Source organism: Urocampus carinirostris, chromosome 6, assembly GCF_059441175.1.
Source record: "Urocampus carinirostris isolate Australia breed hairy pipefish chromosome 6, RoL_Ucar_1.0, whole genome shotgun sequence".
Lineage (NCBI taxonomy): Eukaryota > Metazoa > Chordata > Actinopteri > Syngnathiformes > Syngnathidae > Urocampus > Urocampus carinirostris.
In genome coordinates, this window is record NC_142354.1 from 16,401,659 (window position 1) to 16,429,190 (window position 27,532).

A 27,532-nucleotide genomic window follows, 5' to 3' on the forward strand; every position below is an offset into this window, starting at 1 on the left:
ATAGTTTTTATTAATTATTTTTTATTTTATTATCTTGTTATGAAATGAAAAGAAATGTCAAGAAATAAAAATGGATTAAGACGAGGTCACTACGGTGACGGAGATCTATGTTCACCCCTTGACGTCTCGAGCACAACTGACGTGTGCTCGGCAAATCGCGCTGTATATACGCGGAGAAAGGCGTTTGACCGTCACACGCGTAACACGCTAATTTCACGTAATAACACTGCGATACAGGCGCAGAACATGCTATTACCATGCTCCACCCACGATTACCCGCTGAAATTGGAATTAGGACAAAGATGTAACCAGGCCCTGGCCGCGGCCAGAGCCCGTCGTTCCGCGTCATTTCCGCGTCATTACCTCGTGTGCCGCCCGCAGTTAACACGTGGTCTAAAGTATTGAGCAGCGCAAAACTTTTTCGCGCGGCCAACCGCGTGTGAATTTCCGACGGCGTGTAAAGCACTGCTGTATCTCGTCTGTATGGCGATCTCAAAGGGTCCAACAGCGTCTGCTTCACAGGCAGAAATTTCTGGCCGTGATTCAGACGCAAACGGCTGTGTGACCGGGCCCTTAGAACACGTCTAAACATCCCACTATCCTTTTACAACAACTCTCCACTCTTTCCTATCACCAACAAGAGCTCTAGCTTCCACTATATTTAGACCTCTTTCCTAATGTACAAGGTATATTTCAAATTATTATTTTAGTCCTTGTCTATGAATCTATCACCCAGCTCTGTACCATCACCGTTTCCTCGACAACACGGGGGCTTGTTTTAAAGGTTTTTGATGTTGCCGACTTCAAGCCAGAATTATCTCTTTGCATAATCTGCAATAAGAAGATCACACACATGCATAAATGGCTACAATGTGACATGTAAATCAAAGTATTTTTCAAATGTGACTTACCCCTTTCAAAATTCTTTTGCGGAGTTCCCCATGAGAAAGAGGCCGCTCTTCCTCGTCTGCGACAAGCAGGTTGTCTGTGTCGTAATCCATACTAAGAAGGTCACACAACACAAATCATGTAAGTGTATGTGTGCAGAATACGAAATAGTCTTGTGTGAAAAATAAATAAATATAACCTTTGAACTGCAGATTGAATGGTATTATTCTCCTGCACCCTTTCTAGGTTTTGTCCAAAAAGAGTTTTGGGCAAATCAGATGTGTTGTATTCCTTGCCTGTTTCCTGTAATTGTGATTAAAACCATAGTTTAAATTAAAACTTGCACAGTGGACGTAGTTTTTTTTTTGTGAAAACTGTACAGTGGAAAACACATAGTGGGAAAACAACTATTTAATACAGTGTAGTTTTAGTTGCTTCAATTTGCCACTCAGTATCAGAATTTTTTTTCTGGTGTGTTGCAGCACACATAAAACTACAAAATTATTAAATCATCCAAAAAGAAAAAATGGAGGAAGGCTGGAAGTCAAGGCTTACAAGAGACCCAAAAACAAAATTAGTGGTTCCCAACCACCTCAGTTAGTAGAGCAGTACAAAGCCGTGGAGCATTTGGTAACAGGCTGGACAGAAAGAGAAATAAGTTGCATATTTCTGTTACTACTTATTGCTTTATAGACACCGATATGGTTAACCTGAATGTGAATGCTGTTTTAGAAGGTGCGTTTAAAATAAAGTGAGTGTGGTTTGCAAGGGCGGACGCAGTTGCCTGTAGGTCAGTTCAACTGTCATATTCTACGAGTGGTTTGAAGCCCAGGAACAAAATGGATATGGAGTGCCTCGGCTTAGTGTTCGTTTGCAATCTTTCAAGATCGCACAAGCCAGAAAATATGAAAGGTTCACTACTTGCGTAGGTAGGTGTTTAGGTTTTCTTTTACTTTAATTATGCGGCTATTTTAAAGCAGTTCTAGGGGTCACCTTCTATGCGAGTATATACAGTAATTTGTAACAAGATAGTTACTCTCAGTGTAACGCACTACTTTCTTGTGTCAGTAATCTGGGGGGTAACTAGTAACTGTAACCAATTACTGTTCAGTAGCGCAGCACTGCATGTGACCATAAAACGGTTAGGCTATATAGATGATAATGACAATGATGATAGTAAATGAAAATAGTAATAAATATGGAGTTAATAATTATATAAAAAGGAGCGGTCTAAATGTAAAAAAACAATGGATTAACACATAATTTCACTAATTGTGTCTCATTTAATACCTTGTTATCGAGGAAGGCTTGAATGTTCAATATGTGGTTGGTCTTCTGCTCCACTAGTCCCAGATAGAGCATGATATTGTTCTCACTGATAGAGTCCTCCATGTCACACTCCAATTTGGAGACAATACTGGTCACTCCTGTGAGATCAGAACAAGTGTCTTTCATATATGCAGCACATGCAACCGTGGTCTCTACATTCACGTTATAGCTGTTGCTGACTTGCGTGAAGATACAGAACCTGTTTTAACCTTCTCCAGGATGTTGCTTAAGAGAGAAGCACGGTTTTCAAAGTCTTCAGTTTGCAAGTCAATGTCCTTCTGTCGCGCTTCAAGATCTCTCATAGAAGCGTGATGGTCCTCCTCCTGTTGTAAACTGTTTACTTTAAAGTGCTCCATCTCTTCCTGGATCTGCAGCACACACAGATCGGACTTGATGGGTGGATACACAATTTTGGGGAAAGAGATGAACTAACCTGTTTGATTTGTTCCCGTAGAACCTCAGCTTCATTGTTTTGTTCATTGACAAAATTAAAAAGTGCAAAGTTACGGTCTTCAGCTGCACAGGGAAAGAGTAAAATACAAAGATGAAATACAGTACTCTTTAGGAAGACCAGTGGACATTTATTTTCCTTTATACTCTGGCAAAACCCACTGCAACATATTTAAAGGTGCTTTCCAGAATTTGAAAATGTGTTCCTCTCTGCTGCCATCTCCTGTCATGATGACTGATTAATTTCACCGGTGCATGCTCGTTTGGGCAGCACGGCGGCGCAGTGGTTAGCGCTTGTGCGGCACAGTTCATGTCATGGGAACCTGTCGTGGGTTCAAATCCAGCTCCAGACTTTCTGTGCGGAGTTTGTATGTTCTCCCCGTGCTTGCGTGGGTTTCCTCCGGGCACTCCGGTTTCCTCCCACATTCCAAAAACATGCATTTCAGGTGAATTGGCCGGTCCAAATTGTCCCTAGGTGTGAATGAGCGAATGAGTTGTCTGTCCCCGTGTGCCCTGCGACTGGCTGGCAACCAGTTCAGGTTGTCCCCTGCCCACTGCCCGAAGATGGCTGGGATGGGCTCCAGCCCCCCCGCGACCCTACTGAGGGTAAGCGGTACGGCTAATGAGATGAGATGAGATGCTCGTTTGGCACCAGCCGCTGCTGGCTTCCTGATTGGTTCCCCGTCCTACTTAAGCTCTGTCCTTTGATTCGCCTGTTGTCAGTCCGTCAGCGAACCTCTGTTTCTACAAGGCAAGCATTTTTAACTCTGACTCCCGTCGGTCCCGCTTTTTCACCCGTTATCCACCCGTTTTCCACCCGTCCATTCCTGATTTCCCCGTTTGTCTCCGGCTGCGACCTGTTTTCCGACCCCGACCTTGTTTTGATCTCCCGCCCCGGATAACGACCCTTTTTTTGACCCTGACCACGTTCTGCTCTCTTGTCCCAGCTATCGACCTGTTTTTCCATCTACTACACTACGATCTCCCGGTCCGGAAGATCCACTTCCGCATTCGGAACATGTTTCGATTCTGTGAGCGGCTTGCTTCCCGCGTCCAGCAAGAACCGGATCGCGGGCGCTGCCTTTCCTCTATATCTCAATAAACTTGTGAGAAACGTTACGCGATTGGGTCTACCCTTTGTTCTGGTTGTGACATCTCCTGGCTTAAAGTCATGAGTACATGCATATCTTAGACACACTGCAATAAAACAATTTATCTTTTTGGGGGCTAGGGATAGCATTTGGACTGAAGCTTTTACCACTTTCTTACTACACTAACAAAAACTGAGATGACAAGCATAAAATCACTCTCCAATTCCCCCACCGTCTTCCTCTCCTTTCCTCTCACCTAATGTGTTGCGAAACCCCTAGCAGTGTTGGTAAAATAAGATTAAAGCAGAAAGGCGCATCGTAAAAAATATATAAAGGCTATTTGAACTCAGTTGGACATTTATAATACATACTTAATTGAGAAAATACTCTACTTTCAACTTTTAAGGACCACTCTACCGAAGCACCCAACAATTAACAATAATTGGAAAGAAATTAATAACGATATTTGGAGGTGTCCATCGGTACACTTCACATACATTTTTAAAAGTTAAATATTCATCCTAAAGAAAAAAACTAAAGAAAATATGTATCTTCACATTTGACGCAAGAAAATGTATATCAAAATGTACATCACAAAGCTAACAGTAACAATTTCGTAATATATTCAAAAATGCAAAACAATTCGTAATGAATTCAAGATTTTGGGTTAACTCAGAAGCTTGAGTCATCAACCTTTTTGAAACTGAGAGCTACTTTTTGTTACTGATTCGTGCAAAGGACTACCATTATGATTTTTTTTTTCAAACTAACATGTGATGTTATTACTATGTTGTTACCAGGTTTTATTTATAAGAAGTTAGGTCAACCACTAAATCATCATCTCAGTTAGAAATCAAATAACTAAAAAATCACAATGACCTATCACTGATGAGCTATTTTCAGAACCTGTTCATGTGCTACTCAGGTGTTCTCAAGGGGCTACCTGGTGCTGCACACAACATCAGACCCCTGCTCTACAGTATTGTAGAAGCTGTTACTGACAAACCTTGGAGGAAATTGCTGACCAGCAATTCTGGATCTGTTTCTCCTGTCACAGACAAAATCCTCTGGAAAAACTCCTCCAGGTCATCTGGTGACTTCTCACTCCAATCTTTAGTCCCTTGTTCCTGTAAACTTGACACTGGTTGATGCCCCAAAAAAGAGAATAAGAGTTAAGAGACAGAACGAGGAAGAGCTTTGGGCAAATTTTACTTTGACATTGAACACAAGAACATCCAAAAACTGTACATCTTAGCTCATCTCTGGAGCTGTCCTGTCTTATTTTGTCACTGTATTTGGTGGCGATAAAATCTTTCAGGCTGCTCTCATGGGAAATAATCCTCTCAAGCTCTTTCATCTCAGTACTGTACTGGGCAAGCTCCTTCTCCGCTTTCTCTCGCATCACAGCCAACTTGGTTTGAGCCTCCACTCTGGATGCAAAATATAAAGACAGCTGTCAAGCATTCATTTTCAACAATATACACGATGGGACTCCTGGTTCAAGATGGTGGCTAGGTCTGCACATCCTCTACCACCTCAGGGTTGCTAAAAGAAGTGCAATGTGAGTTTTTGTAATGGATAACGCCAAAGGAGCACAGCACTGCCACATCCTGGCAGCGGGAGGGAACTTTTTTGAATCAATGTGCATTGGGATTCAGATTTGAGACACATCAGAAAGCCTTAAACCTGCACCTAACACACATTTAGGGAAAATATTTTCCATTAGCATAGGCTGTACATGTGACAAATCATGTATATTTCAAGAACTGAAAATGACAAGCAGCAGTACGCTCTTTGTGCGAGACCCTGTGATTTGTCCACATTAGCAAATAATTTTAATTTAACTGATGTAAAAGTCATCCCTTTTTTTGGGGTCCATCTTACATGGCGGCCATTTTGCTACTCTTGTTCTTGAGAAAATAACACCATAGCTTAGCTGAGCTTCAGAAAAGCTTCCACAGTCTTGACAAGAAATTAGTTTTGCCTGCCACTTGTGGGGCCAGCCATCTTTACTTGATGCCATCATGTGCTTGCATCTTTGTCCTAATTCCAAATGTAACATGATCCTGGTGTCACCAATGCAATTCTTTACAAAAAACAAAACAAAAACGTGTAGTGCATTTTAAAGCTTGTACCTTGCATCATGGGCTGCAGTCGACAGACTGATAACATCACCGACCTTCTTCCTGATATCTTGAAGCTCCTTCACCAATCAACCAATCACATAAAATATTGTTGCATCTTATTAAACACTCTTGTTGCTAGGATGTTTCAAAACTTTGGACATAAACTTGATTTGTCACCTGGAGCAGCTTGTCATGTAGTCGTTGGAAACGAACGCGCTCAATATGAAGTGTCTGGAGCTCTTCTCTGAGATGGCTGTTCTTCGTCAACTGTTCATTGAATCGGGTTAAAGCCTGACGAGACACATCCACATGAGTACTATGTATCCTAATGTATGCCGTACAGCAGGTAAAGAATAGCTTTGATATTTACTCCTTGTAGTTTGTTCTCAAGTGTGAGTATAGCCTCCTGATTCCGCTTGTAAGCAGACCTTTGAGTATCACTTGTGCTTGCATTATCTTTCCTCAGATCTTTGAGCTTCAGCTCCATGTTAGAGACCTGCCAACATAACACATACCTCAGATTTTTATCTACTGACAAAAATAAATCAATTTTCCACTAAATACTACATTTAAGGTAATATGGTAAATAGTCTGCATTTATATAGCAATTTTCAAGTCAATGAAGACCTCCCAAAGCGCTTTACAATGTGCTTCACACTTACCCATTCACACACACACTCACACACCAATAGCGGCCATGCAGCCATGCAACGCGCCGACCTGCTTTTTGGTGGGAATTAGGGATTCAGTGTCTAACAAGAACATATCTGTTCATATCAGACCATTTACCTCTTTTTGCAATTCTTCTCGATGTTGTGTTTCTTTCTCCAGGTCTTCTTCCAGGCGGTCCTTCTGCTCCAACAGAATTTGAAGGCTCTCAGCATCCTTTTTGTCTTTCTTTTGATGGGTCAAGCTCTTACAAGCGGCCAATTTATGGTGAAGCTCCTCCTGCTGGGCGCGCAGCTTCTCGATCTCCTGTCTAACAGAACAAACACAAATGATTGTTTGTAATTGAAAAAAAAACTAATGGCAAAACGATAATGAAATTCTCTGTTCACTGTTGTTTGCGCATTTGCTGCTGGGCCTGAATGCTGTAGGCTTGCCGGTCTGCATCTATGATCCGGTACTGTCTCAGCAGTCTGGCCTTCTCTAATTCTAAGGGGAAAAAAAGACCCATTATTCATTACTGTATATAGAATAAGACAATTAAAGTGTATTACTGTATGCGAATGAGCAATTTACCTTATTAATTATTTTACTAAGTACATCTCCACTATCAACCCAGTCAAAAAATGCACATTTTGACCTGCATCTAACGACATTTTTAATCAGTCTTTGCTAGTTTATCCAGCAAAGACGAGTGACCTGTGTGTTTTTTTTTTATATCCAGTTACGTTTATTACCTGTACCATCAACGTCAACGTCACTGTTGTCTGAAAGGGCACTTTTGGTTTTTCTTCCCCTGGACATATTCAAACTGCATTCTGTAGGACGTAAAGCATCGAAAACATTTCCATATTCTATTAAAACATAGTGTCGCTAATGTCTCATTGTTTGTCTTTTTAAAACTACCGGGTGTTTAGGGGTTTTAAGGGTTATTTAGCTTGTTCATAAATCATTATCCATTATCCGTTATCGGTCAGTTCATAATACGCTACAAAGCCTAGGAGCCGGGACACTTACTCTCAGCCAAAAGGCCAAGCTAAGGTCCTAGCCCTAAAGCCTTGCCGCGATCATTGCGAATGCACCGTTCCCGGAGGTACTGCAATACCGGGCCGTTGCGATCTTGATACACGTAACGTAATCCATGACGCGAGTAGTAGGCACGTCAAATTAATATGGCGACAGATGAAATGCTAATTAGTCTAGTTAACAAATACACCATCATAAAGATAGAATATCTTACCAGATTCTAAATGTGACAAACCCGTGCCTTCTACCAGAATAATTTGCCTTGAGTACAGAAACAGTTTGAGTTGTTAGCAACTGTCACTAGGCCACCACAAACTTCATTTCCCGCCATGCAAAGCGTAGCGCTGTGCGCATCGATAATCAACAGCGCACCCGTGGTGAGTACTTTTGGAATAGTTTGGTATTTGACAATTATTTTGTTAAATTTAGGCGTTTGGCGAATTCCTTTTGATGCCTTTGCCATATTTGAGTGCACACAATTCATCCATAGAAAACAGACGAAAACAAAGATTTATAACCACACAAAATGAGGTACCTAGCATTGATAGCCAAGGAGTGAAATAATGTACTTCACAACATGAATTTTTATTTAAAAAAATCAGTTACTACGTGCCATTTAAAGATATATCACGCGTCAAAACAATTAAAACTAATACGTTTTGCCCCACATGCTGAAATTATAATCCATGACATTACATTGCTTTTATGAGTGATGCTCCCATTGATATATTCTATACAAGTATAAAGGACGTCCATATTGGTACACAAACACAGAACTTCTAAGAATTTTTTTTTCCAAAATTATAATTGAACCCATACACCTTTTATTAATTCTGCATTTTTTACTGGGATTGATGGTGCTGCTGGTCTTCATTAGCTGGTATTGTGCCTTCCAAAAAGGTGCAAAAATACTCCAAAGTGTTGAGCTCAGATTTCCTCAACAGAAGGTGACATTTTGGGAAAAAGTAAGCTGCTATCAGTGCAAAATTGCTAACCATATTGAACAAAATATGACTAATATACCTTCTCCTTTCATTCAGGCCCATGTAAATGGGTATAAAAATCACCCAAATTATGCAGTAGATTAATGTGGAAAAGGTGATGTCCCTGGCAAGGTAATACTGATGCGGAGGCTTTGTGGCCATGAAGGTGCACATGAATGAAACCAATGCCATTAGGAGGTTAAAGCCTTGCATCAAGGCCAGTCCAACCACCGGAATAACTGGACATGACAAGAAGGCTCTCAGGAAATTGATGTCCTTGTTGACCGTGTGCTCCGACAACGAAGGCCCTTCTGAGATAAACCAGCCGCAGAAACCCGCCTGCACGGAGCAGCATATTAACAACAACAGCCAGCAAGCGGGACCTCGAAGTGTCTGTAGGTGAGCGCTGGCCTCGTTGGGGAACTCTGTTAAAAGGAATATCTGTGTTGAAAAAAGCAACATTTTAATTTTCTCACCTCCAGTGCAGTTTGTAATCTTTAACAACAGTAGATGTACTGAAAAATGTAACCTACTGTCATTCCTCACCTGTAGGGAGATGGCTGTGATAACAGAGAGGGCAATCGTTTGTAAAATGGAAATGAGTGGCAGCTGAAGGCGACACACGGCATCACCTGGCTGCCCTAAAAAGAGCGCCAGGCTGAAGCAAGCACCCATCAGGCTGAAAAGCACCACAAAAGCCAAAGGTCCTCCCGAGGCTGCCACCATGGGGCTCCGCCAGTGCCATAATAGCACGACAGCCACACCTGCCTGACAAAGTAGCAACAGTGCCCCGGCCAGCGCTAGATAGAGTGCTGCAGGTTTGTCCCATGACAAAACATCAAAGGTAGGTTCAGTGCAGTTTGTGCTAAGAATCTGGGACCACTGGCCCCTAGGGCATGGCGTGCACTGGATGTCCTCTAGGTATTGAAAAGCAGAACAAGAAAAGCTTCAGATACTGTATATAGTGTTTAAAAAAATTGATACCAATTTGCTATCTAATAACTTTGTTAGATCTCCTTAAATGACTTTAAATTATAACTTTTTAATTTAATTTGTCTTAATTTTTTACTTTCTGTGATTGGTTACATTTCAAAGGATAACAAAGATTTTGAATAACCCTGTACTGCACTGTAGTAGTGGAAACTAATTCCTTGTCAAGATGAGTATGGTAAGAATTTTTAAGTCTTTTAAAAAAAAACTCCTCCACTCCTAAATGAAATTGGCCTGCCAATGCTAAATATTAAGTCTAGAATATATATTTTTTTCAATTTTCGTCATATTATTTTTGTAAAGAACCTTGAAAATGATCACCATAACTAATTAATGAAGTACATATGTCTAAAATATGTAAGCCATTTTAAAACATTAAAACCTGCTTTAGCTACAGCTTAGATTCTTGAATTGGGAATTACGTTGTGGTCATTAAAGGGACAGTGTGTATTATTTAGCGCAACGTAGTGGTACAAAAAAAACTGTTTAATAGAAAAAAATCAGGCACGAAAATCTTACTTTAAGGAAAAATCACCACCTAGAAGTCGTAAAGGGTGACCTACGTGAATTGTATAGATCCGAAAAGAAAATATTTGAAGGTGGGTAGGACGTATTGTGAGATTTCCCAGAGTGAATCGGGCGTTTCAGGTGGTGTGTTTTAATTAAAATCAGTGTAGTTCTCGCGGGCTCGAGTACTGTATTTATTTGTGTCTAACAAACAATCGTTTTGATCTCATGATCACACTATTTTATTTCACTCTACCAGTGACGAATGTTAGAGAGGATGATGATGATTCGTACTTTGAAGGATATTAAATAATTACATGGTAAATTTTATAATGTCTCCCAACGTTATGTTGCAACACATCAGTTGGGCTGGGATTCCCCTCCTCTGTATCAATCTCCCAGAAAGAGTCAAGCATGTGAATGTGTTCTTGACTCTAGCCAACTCTCACTAGGGATTATAGCTCGTGTGTGTGTGTGTGTGTGTGTGTGTGTGTGTGTGTGTGTGTGTGTGTGTGTGTGTGTGTGTGTGTGTGTGTGTGTGTGTGTGTGTGTGTGTGTGTGTGTGTGTGTGTGTGTGTGTGTGTGTGTGTGTGTGTGTGTGTGTGTGTGTGTGTGTGTGTGTGTGTGGCCTATCCCATCTGTCATTGTGCTTTTTAGCACTTGTTTTGAGTTGCACTTCACAACACAGCGTCATCTATCTTTCAAATTTGACACAGTGTCCCTTTAAAAAGCGTATTAAACATTGAAGACAAAAAAGGAGCAATACCACTTTAAGAAATGAAGGCAGATTGGAAACACTGAGCTCCTTTAAAACAAAGAAATAAGAATTTAAGAGTCATACATTACCTTGATTGGCCTGAAAAGTCCCAGGTAGACAGTCAATGCAATCAAAACAGCACGAATGAAAGCCTTTGACCCTTCGAACCTGACCAATCCCACATGCTGCCGAACAGGTGGATTGTGGGACCTTAAAAAGGAGAGACAGGGCAGTTATGTCTCTATGGTTGTGTTTTTCTTAACTACTTAGAACTCGATTTATTATGATCTTTAAGCCCCTTGCGCATTTGACGCCATTTGTACCTGTTGAACTAGGGGGCAATGTTTTTGACGTTTACGGCTGGTCTTCAAGTTATAGGTCACGTGTTTTAGGCTTATGTGAGCTTTAAAGATGACTACCAAAGTGATTGCAAAGATCCAAACATATTCTTGTGCCTTTTACTACTCTACCGAAGGAAACGACTAATAAGGGCTGCATAAAATGTCAAATGAAGTGTAAGCCCTATATTTCAAGAAGCGCCAGGGCACTTTTTTCACATTTCCATAGAGGTAAAACCTTGTGCCCGGACATGAACCCTGCCCGAAGATATCCATCCATCCAGCCATTATCTGCACCGCTTATCCTCAGTAGGGTTGCGGGGGTGCTGAAGCCCATCCCAGCTGTCTTGGGGCAGTGGGCAGGGGACGCCCTGAACTGGTTGCCGGCCAGTCGCAGGGCACACAGGGATAGACAATTCGCTTGCTCATTCACACCTAGGGACAATTTGGACCGGCCAATTAACCTAACCTGGCATGCATGTTTTTGGAATGTGGCAGGAAACCGGAGTGCCCAAAGGAAACCAATGCAAGCACGGGGAGAACATGCAAAAGGTTCGATCTCATGACCTCAGAACTGTGCCGCACACGCGCTAACCACTCGGCGCTGTGCTGCCCTGCCCCAAGTTAACAAAATGTAAATCATGAAGTCAGGCCCGGGCCTGCTTCTCTCTCCTCTCTCTCTCGTCTTACCTCTATGAACTCTACTGCAGAGAATAGGGCCAGATTGCAAAACAGACTTGATGTCTTCTTTTTCTGTTCTCTTAGGTGGTTTTTACGGTATCAGACTAAATTGCAGTCCCCTGCTAGCATTCCTCGAGGACTTAAGAGAACACCTAGCGACTTGGCTATGACTCAGATAATACAGTAAGGGAATTGTAACATGTTTGATAGATAACTTCGCCCACTGTTCAATTCGGATGTATAAAGTGAGTATTGTGCTTGATTCTTGCTCGAAAAAGTCTAAATAGTGTAAGCAATAGAACATTTTGAATAAAGTACTGTCAAAACCTCTTGTTTTCATCCAAAAAGTGCCCCGGCACACCCAACAACTAAAGTAAAATGCTGACCGCCATGGGCGTCGCAGGCAGATGGCGCCAGATGTGCGCCAGGCATAAAGGAGGCATTTCATGGAAATTATAAAGAGGTTTCCAGAGCTTCAAACTAAACATTCAAGGTTTTTCTCGGGGTTCCCAAAGTTTTTTTTTTATTGATAGTTCCAAATTACTTTGCCATCTAATGTGACATATACTTTTGTCTTCACACCAATTTATGGACAAATATGGCCCCTGCTGTTTTACAATTGGGCAACTGGTAGAATGGATTCACTTGACTATGGATATCAGTAAAAAGGTTGGCTTCGCAAATTACCTCAGAGTCTTCTGTGTGCCATCTGAAAAGAGACTTGTTGATTGAAAGCTCTTCATCAAAGGTCCCAACAACTCTAAAATCCAAATGTGAGTTTGTCCATATCCAATGGATCACACTGTAGCCCAAGTTAGGATTTCCACTACTGTCATACACTAAATGTTTTCCTTTAATATTAAAGGAAGTGTTTTGTAACACTTGTAACAACTGTAAAAGAAAAGAAAAAAAGCACATAATACAAGAAAAACATACTTTTTTGCTTACAAAAACAGTTTTGTCTCTATTAAAAATATGCTCACCTTCCATGGAAGAATTCTGGTTCCAGGATCCCATTTGCAAGCGGTTGAGTTGCATCCCAACATGTTGTGCAAAGAATGTGCAACACTGTAGATGGCAGCATACACACTAAACGAAGCTCTCTTTACTGCAGCATTATTAACTAAGCTCATGTTTGCTGGTGATAAGTTTTGACATCTTGGACAGGGATCGTTAAGCTTTTGCGCATTGTAGGAAAACCTCCCCTTGCTTAGTTTTGTAAAGAGCACTTCAGTGTACGCAGGTAAAAGATCCAAGGTCCGTGTTTTATAGGTAAAGCCGATGACTGTACCGATGGTTTGCATTTCGGGGATGGAAGTCAGGCTATTGTGAACAACCCAACTTGCGCTGGCGATCCAGACGCCCTTCGTTTTCCTCCTGATAACCTGTGAATATAGCCACAAAATATAACCCTTTTATGCATCGATTTAGGAACATTTCAAAACACCAATACAATTTATTAAATGAGTTTAATGATTCATTCAAATTTGGTGCATATTAGGTAAAGTAATGCTTTTGCTCATAAATTAGGGCAGTCAGTATGTTCAAAGACTATGTATTCAAGTCAAGCCACATTTATTTATATAGCTCTTAAGCACAGCAAAAGCCCTCAGTTAGGGTAGTTACAACGTTCCCTGATCACAAACCTACAATAATTTAATTTTGACAAAAGCACTAACCCATTCATAATGGTAACATTATATCTCAATATAAGGCCCAGAGAGGTAAAAAAGTCAAAAGTTTATCACTTGTCAATGTGCATTTATATTTATTGTAAGGGAAATTATCATCGAAACGTGCCATTTATACTCTTATACTCTTTTCTATTTTTATATCTTTATACGTTTATATTTTTATATTATACTCAAAAAGTGTGTTGTTTTACAAATTGAGTTATGTTCAGAGGCACGCACCATCAAGGTCAAAATAATAAGTTCCCAGCCACCAACTATTTGTGTCTCATTAAAAAGCTAAAACTTTAAAGGCCACTAACAAGTTCCTAAGGTTACTCCTCACGCTAGCTTATCGTTCAAAAGAACTTCCAGGTGCTTATCAAACAATGAACTACTGGGGTGTCCAAGGCTCCTCATATTGTTATGTTAGCTTGCCTCCTAGTGGAAGAGTGTACTCTCTTCTTTCCATGTTTAATTTTAGGTTAGCGTGCTCTCTAGTTGCCAGCAGTGTATATTACTCCATGTAACCAAAGGAATCGTCCGATCAGAATGCCTCCTACGTGCACGTGATTTATTTTATCCTCTAATCAGAATCCTTCTTTACAAAGAAACAATAACCTTTTGTCAACGTCTTAATCTCAAATTTGTACAATAGTCCCTGACTTTGTAGAATCTTTTGAGCACATCCTTTCACTGCCACACACCATGGCAGGAGGAGTGCAACCAAGTGAAATATATTTCCAGCTGGTGGCACAAAACACTCCCATCCACTAGAGTGGGTGATACACAAATTTGACACGAAGACACAGGCACAAAACACTTCCTTCAACTGGATTAAGTGATATCCAACATCAAGACACATGCACAGAGAAGAAAGCAGATCTGAAATAGGAATTGTATTTATGCATCTTAGTTATTTGTATGTTTTGCGTGACGAATATTCACTTGCCTCTTTAAAAAAAACCTCAGCTGGGTCAGGGAGTGAAAAGACCAACACCACTTTGACTTTGGTTGTTAGGATGTTGTCAACAATGTTTTTGACAGCTTTTACAGGGTCAGTATAGACTGGGATCATGCCCTGGTAGGCCACACATGTAGACATGGTTTCTGCTTTTTTGGTGAACTCTTGTGCACCTTGCCGACCATACTCTTCATCGCTGCCCACCACCGCCACCCAGTTCCATCCAAACTCCTTCAGGAGAAGCATTATGGCATTCACCTGTAGTGTGTCACTGGGCACTGTGCGGAAGAACGATGGGTAAATGTCCTTATTGCTGAATTTGTCGCTGGTGGCACCAAAGCTGATCTGAAATCAGGGACATTTATGATTGCTTCTTCACTAAAATAACAATATTATCCATTACAAGATTTAGCCAGTTGCCAAGCAGCACTATGAAAAAGCTTTTTCAGATTTTAAGACTATTCTCAATCATCTCCAAAGGTGAACCTAACATTGACATTTTTTTCTGGAGTTTATTGCTAGATTTTGGTTGTCATTTATTTTGTAAAAGACTAAACACTGTTTAGCGAATACATTACCTCATTTTCTTGACTTAAAAGCGCATCCAAAAACCCAAATTGGTCAGAAATGTGGACGAGCGTCCTTTAATCCAGCGCGCTTTATATGCTGACAAAATTGGAGCTGCATGGCCTTATTTGTGCAATCATTGATCAGTTGATACATTTTATGGCTGACCTCAATTGCATATTAATGTTACTAATGGTGCTTGTAACTGATAGCAGGGGTAAGAGCACCGATTCCTTATCACCAGGTCGCTAGGGATAAGCTTGGGACACCTCTTCTCTGTGAAAACGACATTGCTTTTACCATTCAGTTCAAAATCTTGTGCCCTTCGTAGTAACTGCGAGTCGGCTGTACAATGGACCAGTTTAATGTCTGACAATATTTCCGCATCAACAGTTTGGTACCATGACTATAAATAGCGTGATGATGAACGGATAACCAATGCCCCTTCATCTCTCGATTGTATCCCTTCTGGTGTAGTGGATAGGATCTTGCATACTTCACACTATCCTGGTTGCATTTCAATAGCATCCAAAGTTAAGGGATTCTATGCAATTGTGATCGATATATTACGACTGATCAATCAACGGGAAAATACGGTTCCTTTTTATATTTGTGCAAACTAAACCCTTGCGGTTGTTTAAATTCCATCTGTCTTATAGTCTGTTGCGCCTTGTATATGGAAAATAAGTGGGGGTTCACCGAAAAATCCAGTGCACCTTATATATATATATATATATATGTATATACTGGACTGTCTCAGAAAATTAGAATATTGTGATAAAGTTCTTTATTTTCTGTAATGCAATTAAAAAAATAAAAATGTCATACATTCTGGATTCATTAAACATCAACTGAACTATTTCAAGCCTTTTATTATTTTAATATTGCTGAATTTGGCCTACAGCTTAAGAAAACTCAAAAATCCTATCTCAAAATATTAGAATATCATGAAAAAGTATACAAGTAGGCTATTCAACTAATCACCTGAATCCTCTAATTAACTCGAAACACCTTGCGAGGTTTCCTGAGCCTTAAAAACACTCAGCTTGGTTCAGTAAACTAAATCACAAGTATGGGGAAGACTGCTGATCTGACTGCTGTCCAGAGGACCATCATTGATACCCTCCTGATGGAGGGTAAGACACAAAAAGAAATTTCTCAAAGAGCAGGCTGTTCACAGAGTGCAGTTTCAAAGCATATCCACAAAAAGTCTGTTGGAAGGGAAAAATGTGGCCGGAAACGCTGCACAACCAAGAGAGATGACCGCAGCCTTAACAAAATTGTGAAGAAGAGCCGCTTCCAGAATTTGGGGGAGCTTCAAAGACAGTGGGCTGAAGCTGGAGTCCAGGTATCAAAAGCCACAGTTCACAGACGTGTCCGGGAAATGGGCTACAATAGCCATATTCCCATGGTCAAGCCACTTCTGAACTCAAGACAACGGAAGAAGCGTCTGACTTGGGCTATGGAGAAGAAGCACTGGACAGTTGCAGAGTGGTCCAAAGTCCTCTTTTCAGACGAAAGCAAGTTTTGCATTTCATTTGGAAGTCAAGGCGCCAGAGTCTGGAGAAAGGCTGGAGAGGAGCAAAATCCAAGTTGCTTGAAATCCAGTGTGAAGTTCCCACAGTCAGCAATGGTTTGGGGAGCCATGTCAGCTGCTGGTGTTGGTCCACTGTGTTTCATCAAGTCCAGAGTAAATGCAACTGTGTACCAAGAGATTTTAGAGCACTACATGCTTCCATCTGCTGAAAAGCTCTATGGAGATGAGGATTTCATTTTCCAGCATGATCTGGCACCTGCCCACAGTGCCAAAACCACCAGTAACTGGTGCACTGACCATGGCATCACTGTCCTTGATTGGCCTGCTAATTCCCCTGACCTGAACCCCATCGAGAATTTGTGGGGTATAGTTAAGAAGAAGATGAAAGACACCAGACCTGCAAATGCAAATGAGCTGAAGGCCGCTATCGAAGCATCCTGGGCATCAATAACACCTCCGCAATGCCACAGGCTGATTACCTCCATGCCACACCGGATTGATGCAGTAATCCGTGCAAAAGGATTCCCAACCAAGTACTGAGTGCATCAATGGACATTTTCAAATGTTTGATTTAGTTTTGCTGTTATAAAATTATTTTTTTACTTGGTCTGAGGAAGTATTCTAATATTTTGAGATATGATTTTTGAGTTTTCTTAAGCTGTAGGCCAAATTCAGCAATATTAAAATAATAGAAGGCTTGAAATAGTTCAGTTGGTGTGTAATGAATTATTCTAATTTTCTGAGACAGTCCAGTATATATATATACCACAGCCATATCCCTCAAGTGGGAGGTGGCTAGAGTCATTTCTGACTCTTTTTGGGAGATTGATTCAGAGGAGGGGATTCCCAGCCCCCTCGCTCGACCAGGGGGATGTTGGTAGTCATTAGGTGACCAGACCCCCCCAATTCCAACCCCTAATGCTGAACGCCAAGCAGGGAGGCAACGGGTACCAATGTTTTGAGTCTTAGGTATCACATGTACTTTGTTTGTCTTAGGTATGACACGGCCGAGGCTTGAACCACAACCTCCCAGTCTCGGGGCGGGCGCCATACCCCCAAGGCCACCGAGCTGGTTAAAATAAGTGGGGGTTCACCGAAAAATCCAGTGCACCTTATAGTGTGGGAAATACGGTAGTAATTTATATCCTAAAATCCAATCTTCCATCATTGAGTAATTGTTGAGGGACAAGGTCTATGAGGAAGCAAACCTGTGGCATCAGAAAGAATCCCAGAACTTTTCCAATGACTGACACCATTTCAGAGTTGAAGGGTCCAATCACAGCGACCATGCTGGTCTCGTAGTCGGTGTAGTTGCACTGTACTGAAAGCTCTTCGCTGTCTTTTGCTGTCAGGAAAGAGAGAGTTGGCCTCACGACAACGGCAGCTTGTTCGCATATGTCATGGATTTTATAACCCAACTTGATGCCGGGAAGCAGCGACTGGTTGGCATTGACATCATCCACTGCATATTTCATCACTACTGCAAGTCCCAGCCCCATTTCATTCAAACTGGGAAGAAAGGTAAAGAGTCCCGTTATTTCCATATGAGTCCTTTCAATATGCATGCTCTTTCAACAACCCTTATTGCCTTTGTCAAAAAAAGTATTTAGTTTCTACTTAAGTCTTGTCAACTGTTTAAAGTAGGGGTGGGACGATATGCTTTGGTCACGATTCGATTGAATCGCAATACTAAGGTGTCGATTCAATATACAGTGGTACCCCGGTCCTCAACCGCCTCAATGCTCAAACAAATCAGTGTTCGACCAAAAAATGTGCGCAAAAATGTTTTGATGCCTGACACGGAATCCGGTGCCCAACCGAAAATAGCCGAGTCAAAATAGCGTAAAATTGTCTCATAGAGTCGACTAGTCGAATGAGATTTGGCGCGTAAAGAGTGGAGCCGAGATGCGCTCTGCGGCGCGAGTTAGCCTAGCTTTAGCGCCACTTCTATCCGGATCGCCAATGAGTAAAGGGATACATCATTTTCAAAGTTCTTTTTTTCCTTGTTTGTGCTTTTGTGTTGCTTTTGAACATGGGTCCCAAGAACAACAGTGATAAAGGGAAGGATAAGAGGAAAACAGTGAGGTAAACTATTGGACTGTAAAAGAAACATTTTTAATGACAATGTCATGTCACACTTTAGAAAAATAGTGCAAAAGAGGAAGAAGCAACTGACAAGGGACAGGTTTCTTGGGGAAGCGGAAGTGGCACGCAAGCGCGCGAAAATGCGGCGGGTCCGAAATGCCGTATTTTGAAGTCGAGTCGAAGTTTTTGTTTTGTTTTACTCAATAATTGAACTGAGTTTTTGATTTATTTGATATGGCGCCTAGAAAGGCAGTTTCTAAACCATGTTTTTGCGGTGCCGTGGACCATGGAGCAATGATCCAGTGCAGTCACTGCAAACACTATATACACTATGAGTGCTCTGGACTGTCAGTTCAGGACCTAAGCCTCGCGATACAGGATAAGCAAGCTACTTACTTACTTACTTACTTACCTATAAGAGAACAGGAAGGCTAAGCAGTAACCTTCCCACACCCAATCCTGTATGCCATCACACCACTTTTCAAAGGTATGTAACCGATACAAAATAGTTTATATTTCTTCTTTTTTATGTTTATAATGTATTATGTCCACATTTATGGTCTTTAATGTTGTTTAGATACACATTTTCTTAATATTTTAGGTATTTTTGTATGGGTCGAACAGATTCAAATACATTGTTTCCTTTGGGGGAAAAAAATTCGGTACTCGGCCAACAACCAGGAACGCATTATAGTTGAAGACCGAGGTACCACTGTATATCACGATTCTCGATAATAGCGATTATACATATATTGCGATTCAATATAATTGATGATGGCGAATTTACGATGTCTAAAAAACAAGCAACCCAAATCATACACTTCTGGGACAATAAACCATGAATGATGTTCAAACAATGCACATCAGTCTGTGTCAGACAGTCCGGAAGCTGACATGAAGTTTAACAATGAGAACGTAACATATACACTGTGCAACAGGTTTGGTTGGTTGGTTGGATCCCTTAACCACTAGGGATGTAGGGGCACCATTTCTTGTGGTCTGTTTTGGACAAGTACAGTCTGGTGGCGCCCATCCTTCTACGGGCCTACAGCCACTAAATGTCATGAAGTGAAATGTCAACGGAACACAAATATGGTCCTTTAATGATCCTATTTGTTAACAAATAATTCTGTAAACTGATGAATTATATAATTAGGATTTAAAGTTATGGGCGCCAGCCTTAGTTTTTGATGCTCACTTTCCTCCTCGATTTCCCCTTTCCTATCCCGCATTTTTATGCACCGGATATGACGTCACAAGAATCGATTCTGGGGAGAAACGTTGATTTTAAAAATCACCTAAAATAAAATCACGATATATTTTTTGCCCCAACTATAGCAACCTGAACATTTCATAAACATAGCAAAAATATGTTCAAAACTAATGAAAATTACATTTTGGGTTGATTTGCCGCCTTTGTCCATTAGCTAACGCTTTTTTTTTTCCTTCCACATTTACAGCATGTTTCACAATGTAACCTGCGGTTCAGTTTTGTCATGTTTTGCTATTATTGAGATTGTACTGATAAATGATCAAATACATGTACTTTGTTTGTCAAAGGTTTTCTTAATCTCTTATAAATTGACCAATTGCCCTCAACAAATTCAAACAGATAGATACCCCATATAAGATTTCTTGTCAATTGTTTAAAGCTATCTGAGCATTGACTATAAATTGCAAAAACTTGTTCCAAACTCATGAAAACTACATTTCGGGTAGATTTTCCCTCTTTGTCCACCACTTTGTAAACTCTAGATTCTTTGCTGTTGAGATTATATTTATGAGTGATTAGTGTATTTCCCAAATGTGTATATACTTAAGATTGGCAAAGGTATAATTAATATTTTCTACCAGTCTACATGGTGCTCTCATCATATTCAATCAGCAACAGCTTAAATAGATACCCTAAATATGATTTTTGTTTGTATATTTTGGGATTAAATTTTCCGCTGGTGTGGCAGCTGGCATGGCTCAAACATGATAGGTGATATAGCTTGTTGATGGATGGTTGTTGGCGTGAGAATCAGTGACACGTGAAAATACCTCTAAAAACTGAATTCCAAGTCCTTCATCCAACCAAGCAATATTCACTTCAAAACAAATATTAAAAAGAAAAAAATGTTCCATCGTGTTTTTAGATAATCTTTGGAATCTGCATGTATCTTGGCATTTGTAGCCCAATCTACCTTTCACAGTTGATGTCATTCGGCTTTGTCCTCTGGCTTAGGTCACTGGTCAACTTATTGATGGAAAAGAGTCCGCCCAGCATAATATCTCCTGATGAATTAAAAAGGCTTGTCGAAATGTTCTGAAACCACGGCGGCGATGTCACGCACCACGTAAGTCTCCACATCCAGGACACAGCCAGCAGATTCAAACGTACAGCCATGTTTCTTATAAGCACCGTACAATGAGGATAGAAGGATGAAATCAGGAGCTGCAGGTGCACAGTGAACTCCACCAGTATGCAAACTCAGCTGTAAGGTGAGCTTAGTATTGCCCCTCTTGTACTGTTCAATAGATAGTTTTAGGCAAAGGTGTAAAGTGGATGCAAATCAAAGGTTGTCCGATTTACACAAAGCTCCTAAGCAACCTGGGCATATAGTATTTGAAAAGCAATGCAATTACCGTAAATTCCGGACTATCGAGCGCACCTGATTATAAGCCGCACCCACCACATTTTAAGAGGATAACCGCTTTTGTACTTACACAAGCCGCACCTGTATATAAGCCGCATGCGCCCACATTAAAACATGTAACACAATCACAAAAGTAACCCAAACCCGACTTTAAGTCCCACGATTGTAACTGAATATAAGGTACACAGTCCAAAAACCACAGCCGGCAAAATGAACGGAAAATTATACCGGTACTTAAGGTTTGATGCAAACCTGCAGAGTCCGGGTCCCGTTGAAAGTAATCTAAGGAAAAAAAAAGTCTATATTTCCAAATGTAAGGGTGGGAAAAATATATATCCACTATTGTCCGCTGCGTCCAAAAACACGTCTCACCTTTACTCCACTTCCCATCAGCCCCCGTTGTTTTTGCCCCTTCTTTTTGATTCACCCGTGGAAAACATATCAGAATAAGTCTCTAAAATAAATACATTACACAAATATACAGTTGCAAATACATATTATACATGGTTACACATATTTACAAAGAAAGACGGTACACCGAGAGAGTTTTCAAATCTTTAATAATAATAATATAACTTTTATCCCAAACCGTGACTGTGACAGGTAGCAACATCCTACTAGCAACACGCTCGCAAAACAATAAACGAGTCTGTTAAAAAAAATATACCGTACTTGTAAAAATCACGGTGGACCATCCTCATCTTCCTCCTTGTAACTGACGCCATCAAAGTCATCTTCCTCAGTATCGGAAAGAAACTTTGTCATATAGGCGTCGTCCCACGCTCCCTTATTCCAAAACACGCTAGCAACACGCTCGCAAAGTAAAGTTTACGTGCAATAGCTCTGTTTCCTTCTTTATCGGATTGCTTGATTGCTTTTAGCTTGGAAGCTCCGTCATGTGCCTTTCTTTTTGCAATTTGCAAGATGAGGGTAAGTTTACGCTAATTTAATTTGTGCACAAGCTAAGAAGTTGCTGTCTTCCTCGGCGCATATATTCCAGCGGTCTAAATCTTACCTTTTGTACTCAAACGCCGCTGGCGGCTGTTAGAAAAATTACATAAATTGGCCGCATCACTGAATAAGCCGCAGGGTTGAACGTTTGGGAAAAAAGTAGCGGCTTATAGTCCGGAATTTACGGTACTTGTTTTTAATAGGATTAAAACTTGCACATGCTTAACTTGCGAAGGGCTAAACAAGTTTTTTTAAATGTTTGAATTATCAAGAACATATTTAGGAATGAGCACTAGAAAGTGGCGATAAACCATTGGTAAAAAAGGTCACACACAGCTTTCAAGCCGTTTATTCCCTCTACGAAATTGAATAGGAAATAAGTAATTACACAAAGGTAATGTCATGATTACTGATGTGGGGCACCTGAGTCTGCTCTGTTGGCGCCAACAGCCGCGGACGCTGATTCGCTGCTTCCTCTTTTTTAAACCCCCGCATTCCTGTTAACACTCGTCGGATTTTCAGCCAACCTATGCTCCCAGCTAGGCCAGCTTTTGTGACTCTCCGACTCTATCGTGCCCTGTTTTCTGTCTGATACCTGTTGCCAACCTCTTTTCTGGACCCGTTTATGTTTTTGCTTCTCCGCCCCAGCCATCGACCTGTTTTTCTCGCTGTCAACAACTACCTTTGCTCGACACGGAAGTGCCACTTCCGCGTTCCTGCTATCTGCTACCCGTGACCGCCGATAATCGGATCGTGGGTCCAAGTCCCGTTCTCCTTCTTAATAAAAACTGAGTAAAACAAACGCAATTGGGTCCCGTCTCAATTCCTGGTCTGTGACAGGTAATTTCAAACAAGCACAAACCACTCCATTTGTATAGTCAGCTTCCTAATGCTAGCGAAAAAAATCAACAAGCCAACAAAAAGTATCAATGTATTAAAACCTTGTAAGCATTGGATACGCAGGATAATTATAAAGAATGACAAAATATGAATTCTCAGCTACATAAATTATTTATTTTAAGAATAATAAAAAAACGTTCCAGACAAGCCACAACCTTGAGCGATCAGTCTATTAAATCCATTCCAATTAAAATTATTTCATGTCATCACATTTACTAGCATAACCAATAATTATGCGTATGATTTAGTCAACAGATATAATAAAGCGCTGTGTCCTGTGTATATAGGCCGAATGCACTTACCACATCATTTTCTTAGATTTTGTTTTTGTGCTTTGGGTTAGATTCTCTCCTCTACTGGGATGTGAAGCAATCCTTTTTTCCAATTTTGACATGGAACTCTTGAGTATAGATAAACAGTGAAAAAAAAATAAGTATTTGAACACCCTGCTATTTTGCTATATCTCCCACTTAGAAATCATGGAAGTGTCTGAAATTTTCATCGTGGGTGCATGTGCACTGTGAGAGAGATAATCTGAAAAGAAAAATCCATAAATCTCAATGAATGTTTTTTTTTTTAGCAATTTATTGGTGTGATATAGCTATAAATAAGTATTTGAACACCTGTGTATCATCTAGAGGTCTGACCCTGAAAGACCTGTTAGTCCATTAGTAGTCCACCTGCACTCCATGTATCATCCTGAATGAGATGTACCTGTTTGAGGTCGTCAGCTGCATAAAGACACATGTCCGCCCCATACAATCAGTAACTTTAACCTGTAACATGGCAAAGACCAATGAGTTGTCCAAAGACATAAGAGACAAAATTGTACACCTTCACAAGGCTGGAAAGGGCTACGGGGCAATTGCCAAGCAGCTTGGTGAAAATAGGTCCACTGTTGGAGCAATCATTAGAAAATTGAAGAAGCTAAACATGACGGTCAATCTCAATCTTATTGGAGCCCAATGCAAGATATCACTTCGTGGGGTCTAAGTGCTTTTATGAAAGGTGAGGAATCAGCCCGGAACGACATGATAGGACCTGAAAAGAGCTGGGACCACTGTTTCCAAGGTTACTGTAGGTAATATACTTAGACATCATGGTTTGAAATCAGGCATGGCACGAAAGGTTCCCCTGCTTAAACCAGCACATGTCAAGGCCCGTCTTAAGTTTACATATGATCATTTGGATGATACAGAGGAGTCATGAGAGAAAGTTTTGTGGTCAGATGAGACCAAAATAAAACTGTTTGGTCATAATTCCACTAAGCATGTTTGGAGGAAGAAGAATAAACAGAACAATCCAAAGAACACCAATCTTGCGTTGGTAGTGTTTTTCTGCGCACGGGACAGGACGAGTGCACTGTATTAAAGAGAGGATGACTGGGGCCGTGTATTTAGAGATTTTGGGGATAAGCCTCCTTCCCTCAGTCAGAGCATCGAAGATGGGTCTGGATCTTCCAACACGACAACGACCGAAGCAAACAGCCAAGAAAACGAAGGTGTGGCTCAATAAGAAGCATTTCAAGGTTCTAGCATGGCCCAGCCGGTCTCCAGACTTGAACCCAATCGAAAATCTCAAACTCTGTGTTTTTCAGCGACGGCCCAGAAACCTGACTGATCTAGAGAAGATCTGTGTGGAGGAGTGGGCCAAGATCCCTCCTGCAGTTTGTGCAAACCTGCTGAAAGACTACAGGAAATGTTTGACCTCTGTAATAGCAAACAAAGGCTACTGTACCAGATATTAACATTCATTTTCTCAGGTGATCAGATACTTATTTGCAACTATATCACACAAATAAACCGTTAGAAAAATCATGCATTGTTATTTCTTAATTTTTCTTTTTAGTTTATCTCTTTCACAGTGGACATGCACCTACGATGGAAATTTCAGACCCCTCTATGATTTCTAAGTGGGAGAAATAGCAAAACAGCAGGGTGTTCAAATACTTTTTTTCCAACTGTAAGCAGAATCCTGAATTAAGGTTTCTGTAAAAAAGAATCGCCACAAAAAGTCAGATCAACTTAATGAGCAAATTTATTGGAATTCCTTTTTTGCTTGTTTTGCATCCCCCATATTGTCCTAGTTTGCATGAATATCTACATACATAGTTCACCCATGCATACAATATGACACATTTCCTACCTGTGTATTACTTATAGACAGGGTATGAGATATTCCTCTGACTGCAATCTACCCCAAGTCATGTTCAGGGTTATTGTGATAACTTAGATGTTAGTAGATGTCATTTGCTCCTCAAACCTGGTACACCACCATCTTTTTAAAAATCTTTGAACTTCATTCGAAGATTTGTTAGCTCCAGGAAGGGCTTGTTCATAGATTTAAAATGAGACATATGTCATGATTACTGATTCGGGGCAACTGCGGCTGCACCGTTGGCGCCAACAGCCCTGGTCGCTGATTGGCTCCCTGCCACTTTTTAAACCCCCCGGCTCCCTGTTACCTGTGTCAGACTGTCCTGCGAACCAAGGCTTTTGCTAGGCAAGCTCTGTACCTTCTGACAATCTCCTGCCCTGTTTTCTCCTGCCTGTTGCCGACCTGTTTCTGGACCCGTTTCTGCCCTGCTCTTCCGTCCTGGTCATCGACCTGTTTCCTGCCTGATACTTGTTGACGGCCTTTTTTCTGGACTCGTTACCGCCCTTGCTCCCCCGTCCCGGCTATCGACTAGCTTTCCTTCTCAACACGGAAGTGCCACTTCCGCGTTCCTGCCATCAGCTAACTGTGTCCAACAATCATCGGATCGTGGACGCAAGCACTGCTCTCTTTCTCAATAAAACTGAGTAAAAACAAACGCTATTGGGTCCTGTCTCCGTTTCTGGCATGTGATGACATTAGTGGGTCGTAAGATACATATAATGTAACTTTCAAATTTGATCATTTTGTGATTACACTTTATTTGCACTGCAGACTTCATTTTCAAAATATTGTGCAATGAAAGATTTTGTAGTTGTCTTGTTGACATTCTTATACAGTATTTTTGTGACATTGTTGCTTTTCTTGGTTTGACCCTTAACTTTTGTTCTGAATCAGTTGATTTTAAAAGGCATAAATGTTTTTTTTAACATTTATTTGCTTACACTATTTGCACAATCTGACGTTATTTTAGTGCACGTTATTATATTGTGCAATGGAAGGTATTTTAGCTATGGTTATGGTTCTATTTGCATTTTTACTTTTGTTCTGAAACCGCTATAATAGAAATATTTGGATTTATTTCTTATACTGCTAACGTTTAAATTGTAATTATTTAATAAAAGTTAGGGCAGCACGGCAGCGCAATGGTTAGCGCTTGTGCGGCACAGTTCTGAGGTCATGAGATCAAACCTTCCTGTCTGGAGTTTGTATGTTCTCCCCGTGCTTGCGTGGGTTTCCTCTGGGCACTCCGGTTTCCTCCCACATTTCAAAAAGCGTGCATGTCAGGTTAATTGGCTGGTCCAAATTGTCCCTAGGTGTGAATGAGCGAGTGAGTCGTCTGTCCCTGTGTGCCCTGCGACTGGCTGGCAACCAGTTCAAGGTGTCCCCTGCCCACTGCCCGAAGATGGCTGGGATGGGCTCCAGCACCCCCGCTCCAGCACCCTACTGAGGATAAGTGGTGCAGATAATGGATGGATGGATGGATAATAAAACTTAAAACATTTTACTCTCTAGAACACAGGTGTCAAACAGGCGGCCCGCGGGCCAGATCAGGTTCCGCTAACGGATTGAATCCGGCCCGCGAGACAACAATCAGAGAAGCGCAAGAGAAAAACAAGCTGCAGGTTGAAACATGTCAACTTGATGTTGCCAAAGCCAGGTACCCCGGACAAAGACACAGTACTTGTATTTTTCTCTCTCTCTCTCTCTCTCTCCCACCCCTTTTTTCCCACTTTCTGTCTCTTTCACTTTGTGTCTCTCTTTTTCTCTTCATTTGTTGCTCTTTGTTTTTTTCTCTTTGTCTTTTTAACTTCTTTTGCTCTATCTTCCTTTTTTCCTTTTCTCTCTTATCTTTCTCTCTTCCTACCCTTCGCGCTTTATTTTCTCTTTTCTCTCCCTCTGTCTTTCTATTTCTCTTTGAATTTCTTTCTTCCACTCCCTTTTTTCCCTCTCTCACGACTTTTCATCTTTTGTTTCTCACGCTCTCTCCCTCTCTTTCTTTCTTTGTCCCGCCCTCTCTCCTTTTCCCTCCCTCTTTCTGTTATTTCTTTATCTCTCTTTTTCTTTCTCTTTAATATACTAGTCCGGCCCCCGACAGAATGTTTGTTCTATCGTGTGGCCCCCGAGTTAAAATGAGTTTGACACCCCTGCTCTAGAATATTCTTACTGTGTACATTGTAATTACAAACTTAAGTTAGGTGGGGTATTTGTTCAATGATCATGGATCGATTCT

At 41.0% G+C, this 27,532-nt stretch overlaps 2 protein-coding genes across 2 annotated transcripts; both read right to left on the bottom strand.

The window, feature by feature from the left end:
- Positions 1-507: 507 nt before the first annotated feature.
- On the bottom strand, positions 508-7,354 carry odad1 (outer dynein arm docking complex subunit 1). The gene is made up of 14 exons (XM_088337135.1): positions 7,288-7,354; positions 6,943-7,039; positions 6,674-6,863; positions 6,255-6,380; positions 6,062-6,175; positions 5,894-5,961; positions 5,007-5,188; positions 4,765-4,899; positions 2,651-2,733; positions 2,417-2,585; positions 2,179-2,315; positions 1,088-1,191; positions 912-1,002; positions 508-831 (listed from the first exon to the last, which is right to left on the bottom strand). The coding sequence occupies exons 1-14, from the start codon at positions 7,352-7,354 to the stop codon at positions 718-720; spliced, it is 1,677 nt and encodes a 558-aa protein (XP_088193261.1). The 3' UTR covers positions 508-717.
- Positions 7,355-8,418: 1,064 nt separating this feature from the next.
- Positions 8,419-21,044, bottom strand: tas1r3 (taste receptor, type 1, member 3). The gene is made up of 8 exons (XM_088337333.1): positions 20,842-21,044; positions 17,779-18,079; positions 14,455-14,811; positions 12,816-13,217; positions 12,520-12,723; positions 10,903-11,023; positions 9,106-9,476; positions 8,419-9,000 (listed from the first exon to the last, which is right to left on the bottom strand). Exons 1-8 carry the CDS (start codon positions 21,042-21,044, stop codon positions 8,419-8,421), a joined length of 2,541 nt encoding a protein of 846 aa, XP_088193459.1.
- Positions 21,045-27,532: the final 6,488 nt, after the last annotated feature.

Bases quoted from the DNA above. Each gene is read 5' to 3' on its own strand.
- odad1 (XM_088337135.1), bottom strand. From the start codon at position 7,354: ATGTCCAGGGGAAGAAAAACCAAAAGTGCCCTTTCAGACAACAGTGAC. The intron at 6,176-6,254 runs GTAAATATCAAA...GTGTCTCGTCAG, and splicing joins TTGAGAACAAACTACAAGGA to GCTTTAACCCGATTCAATGA. The intron at 1,192-2,178 runs GTATTAAATGAG...TCACAATTACAG, and splicing joins AAGCCTTCCTCGATAACAAG to GAAACAGGCAAGGAATACAA.
- tas1r3 (XM_088337333.1), bottom strand. From the start codon at position 21,044: ATGGCTGTACGTTTGAATCTGCTGGCTGTGTCCTGGATGTGGAGACTT. The intron at 12,724-12,815 runs GTGAGCATATTT...TTTCTTTTACAG, and splicing joins CCAGAATTCTTCCATGGAAG to TTGTTACAAGTGTTACAAAA. The intron at 9,001-9,105 runs GTGAGGAATGAC...TTTTCAACACAG, and splicing joins TCACAGCCATCTCCCTACAG to ATATTCCTTTTAACAGAGTT.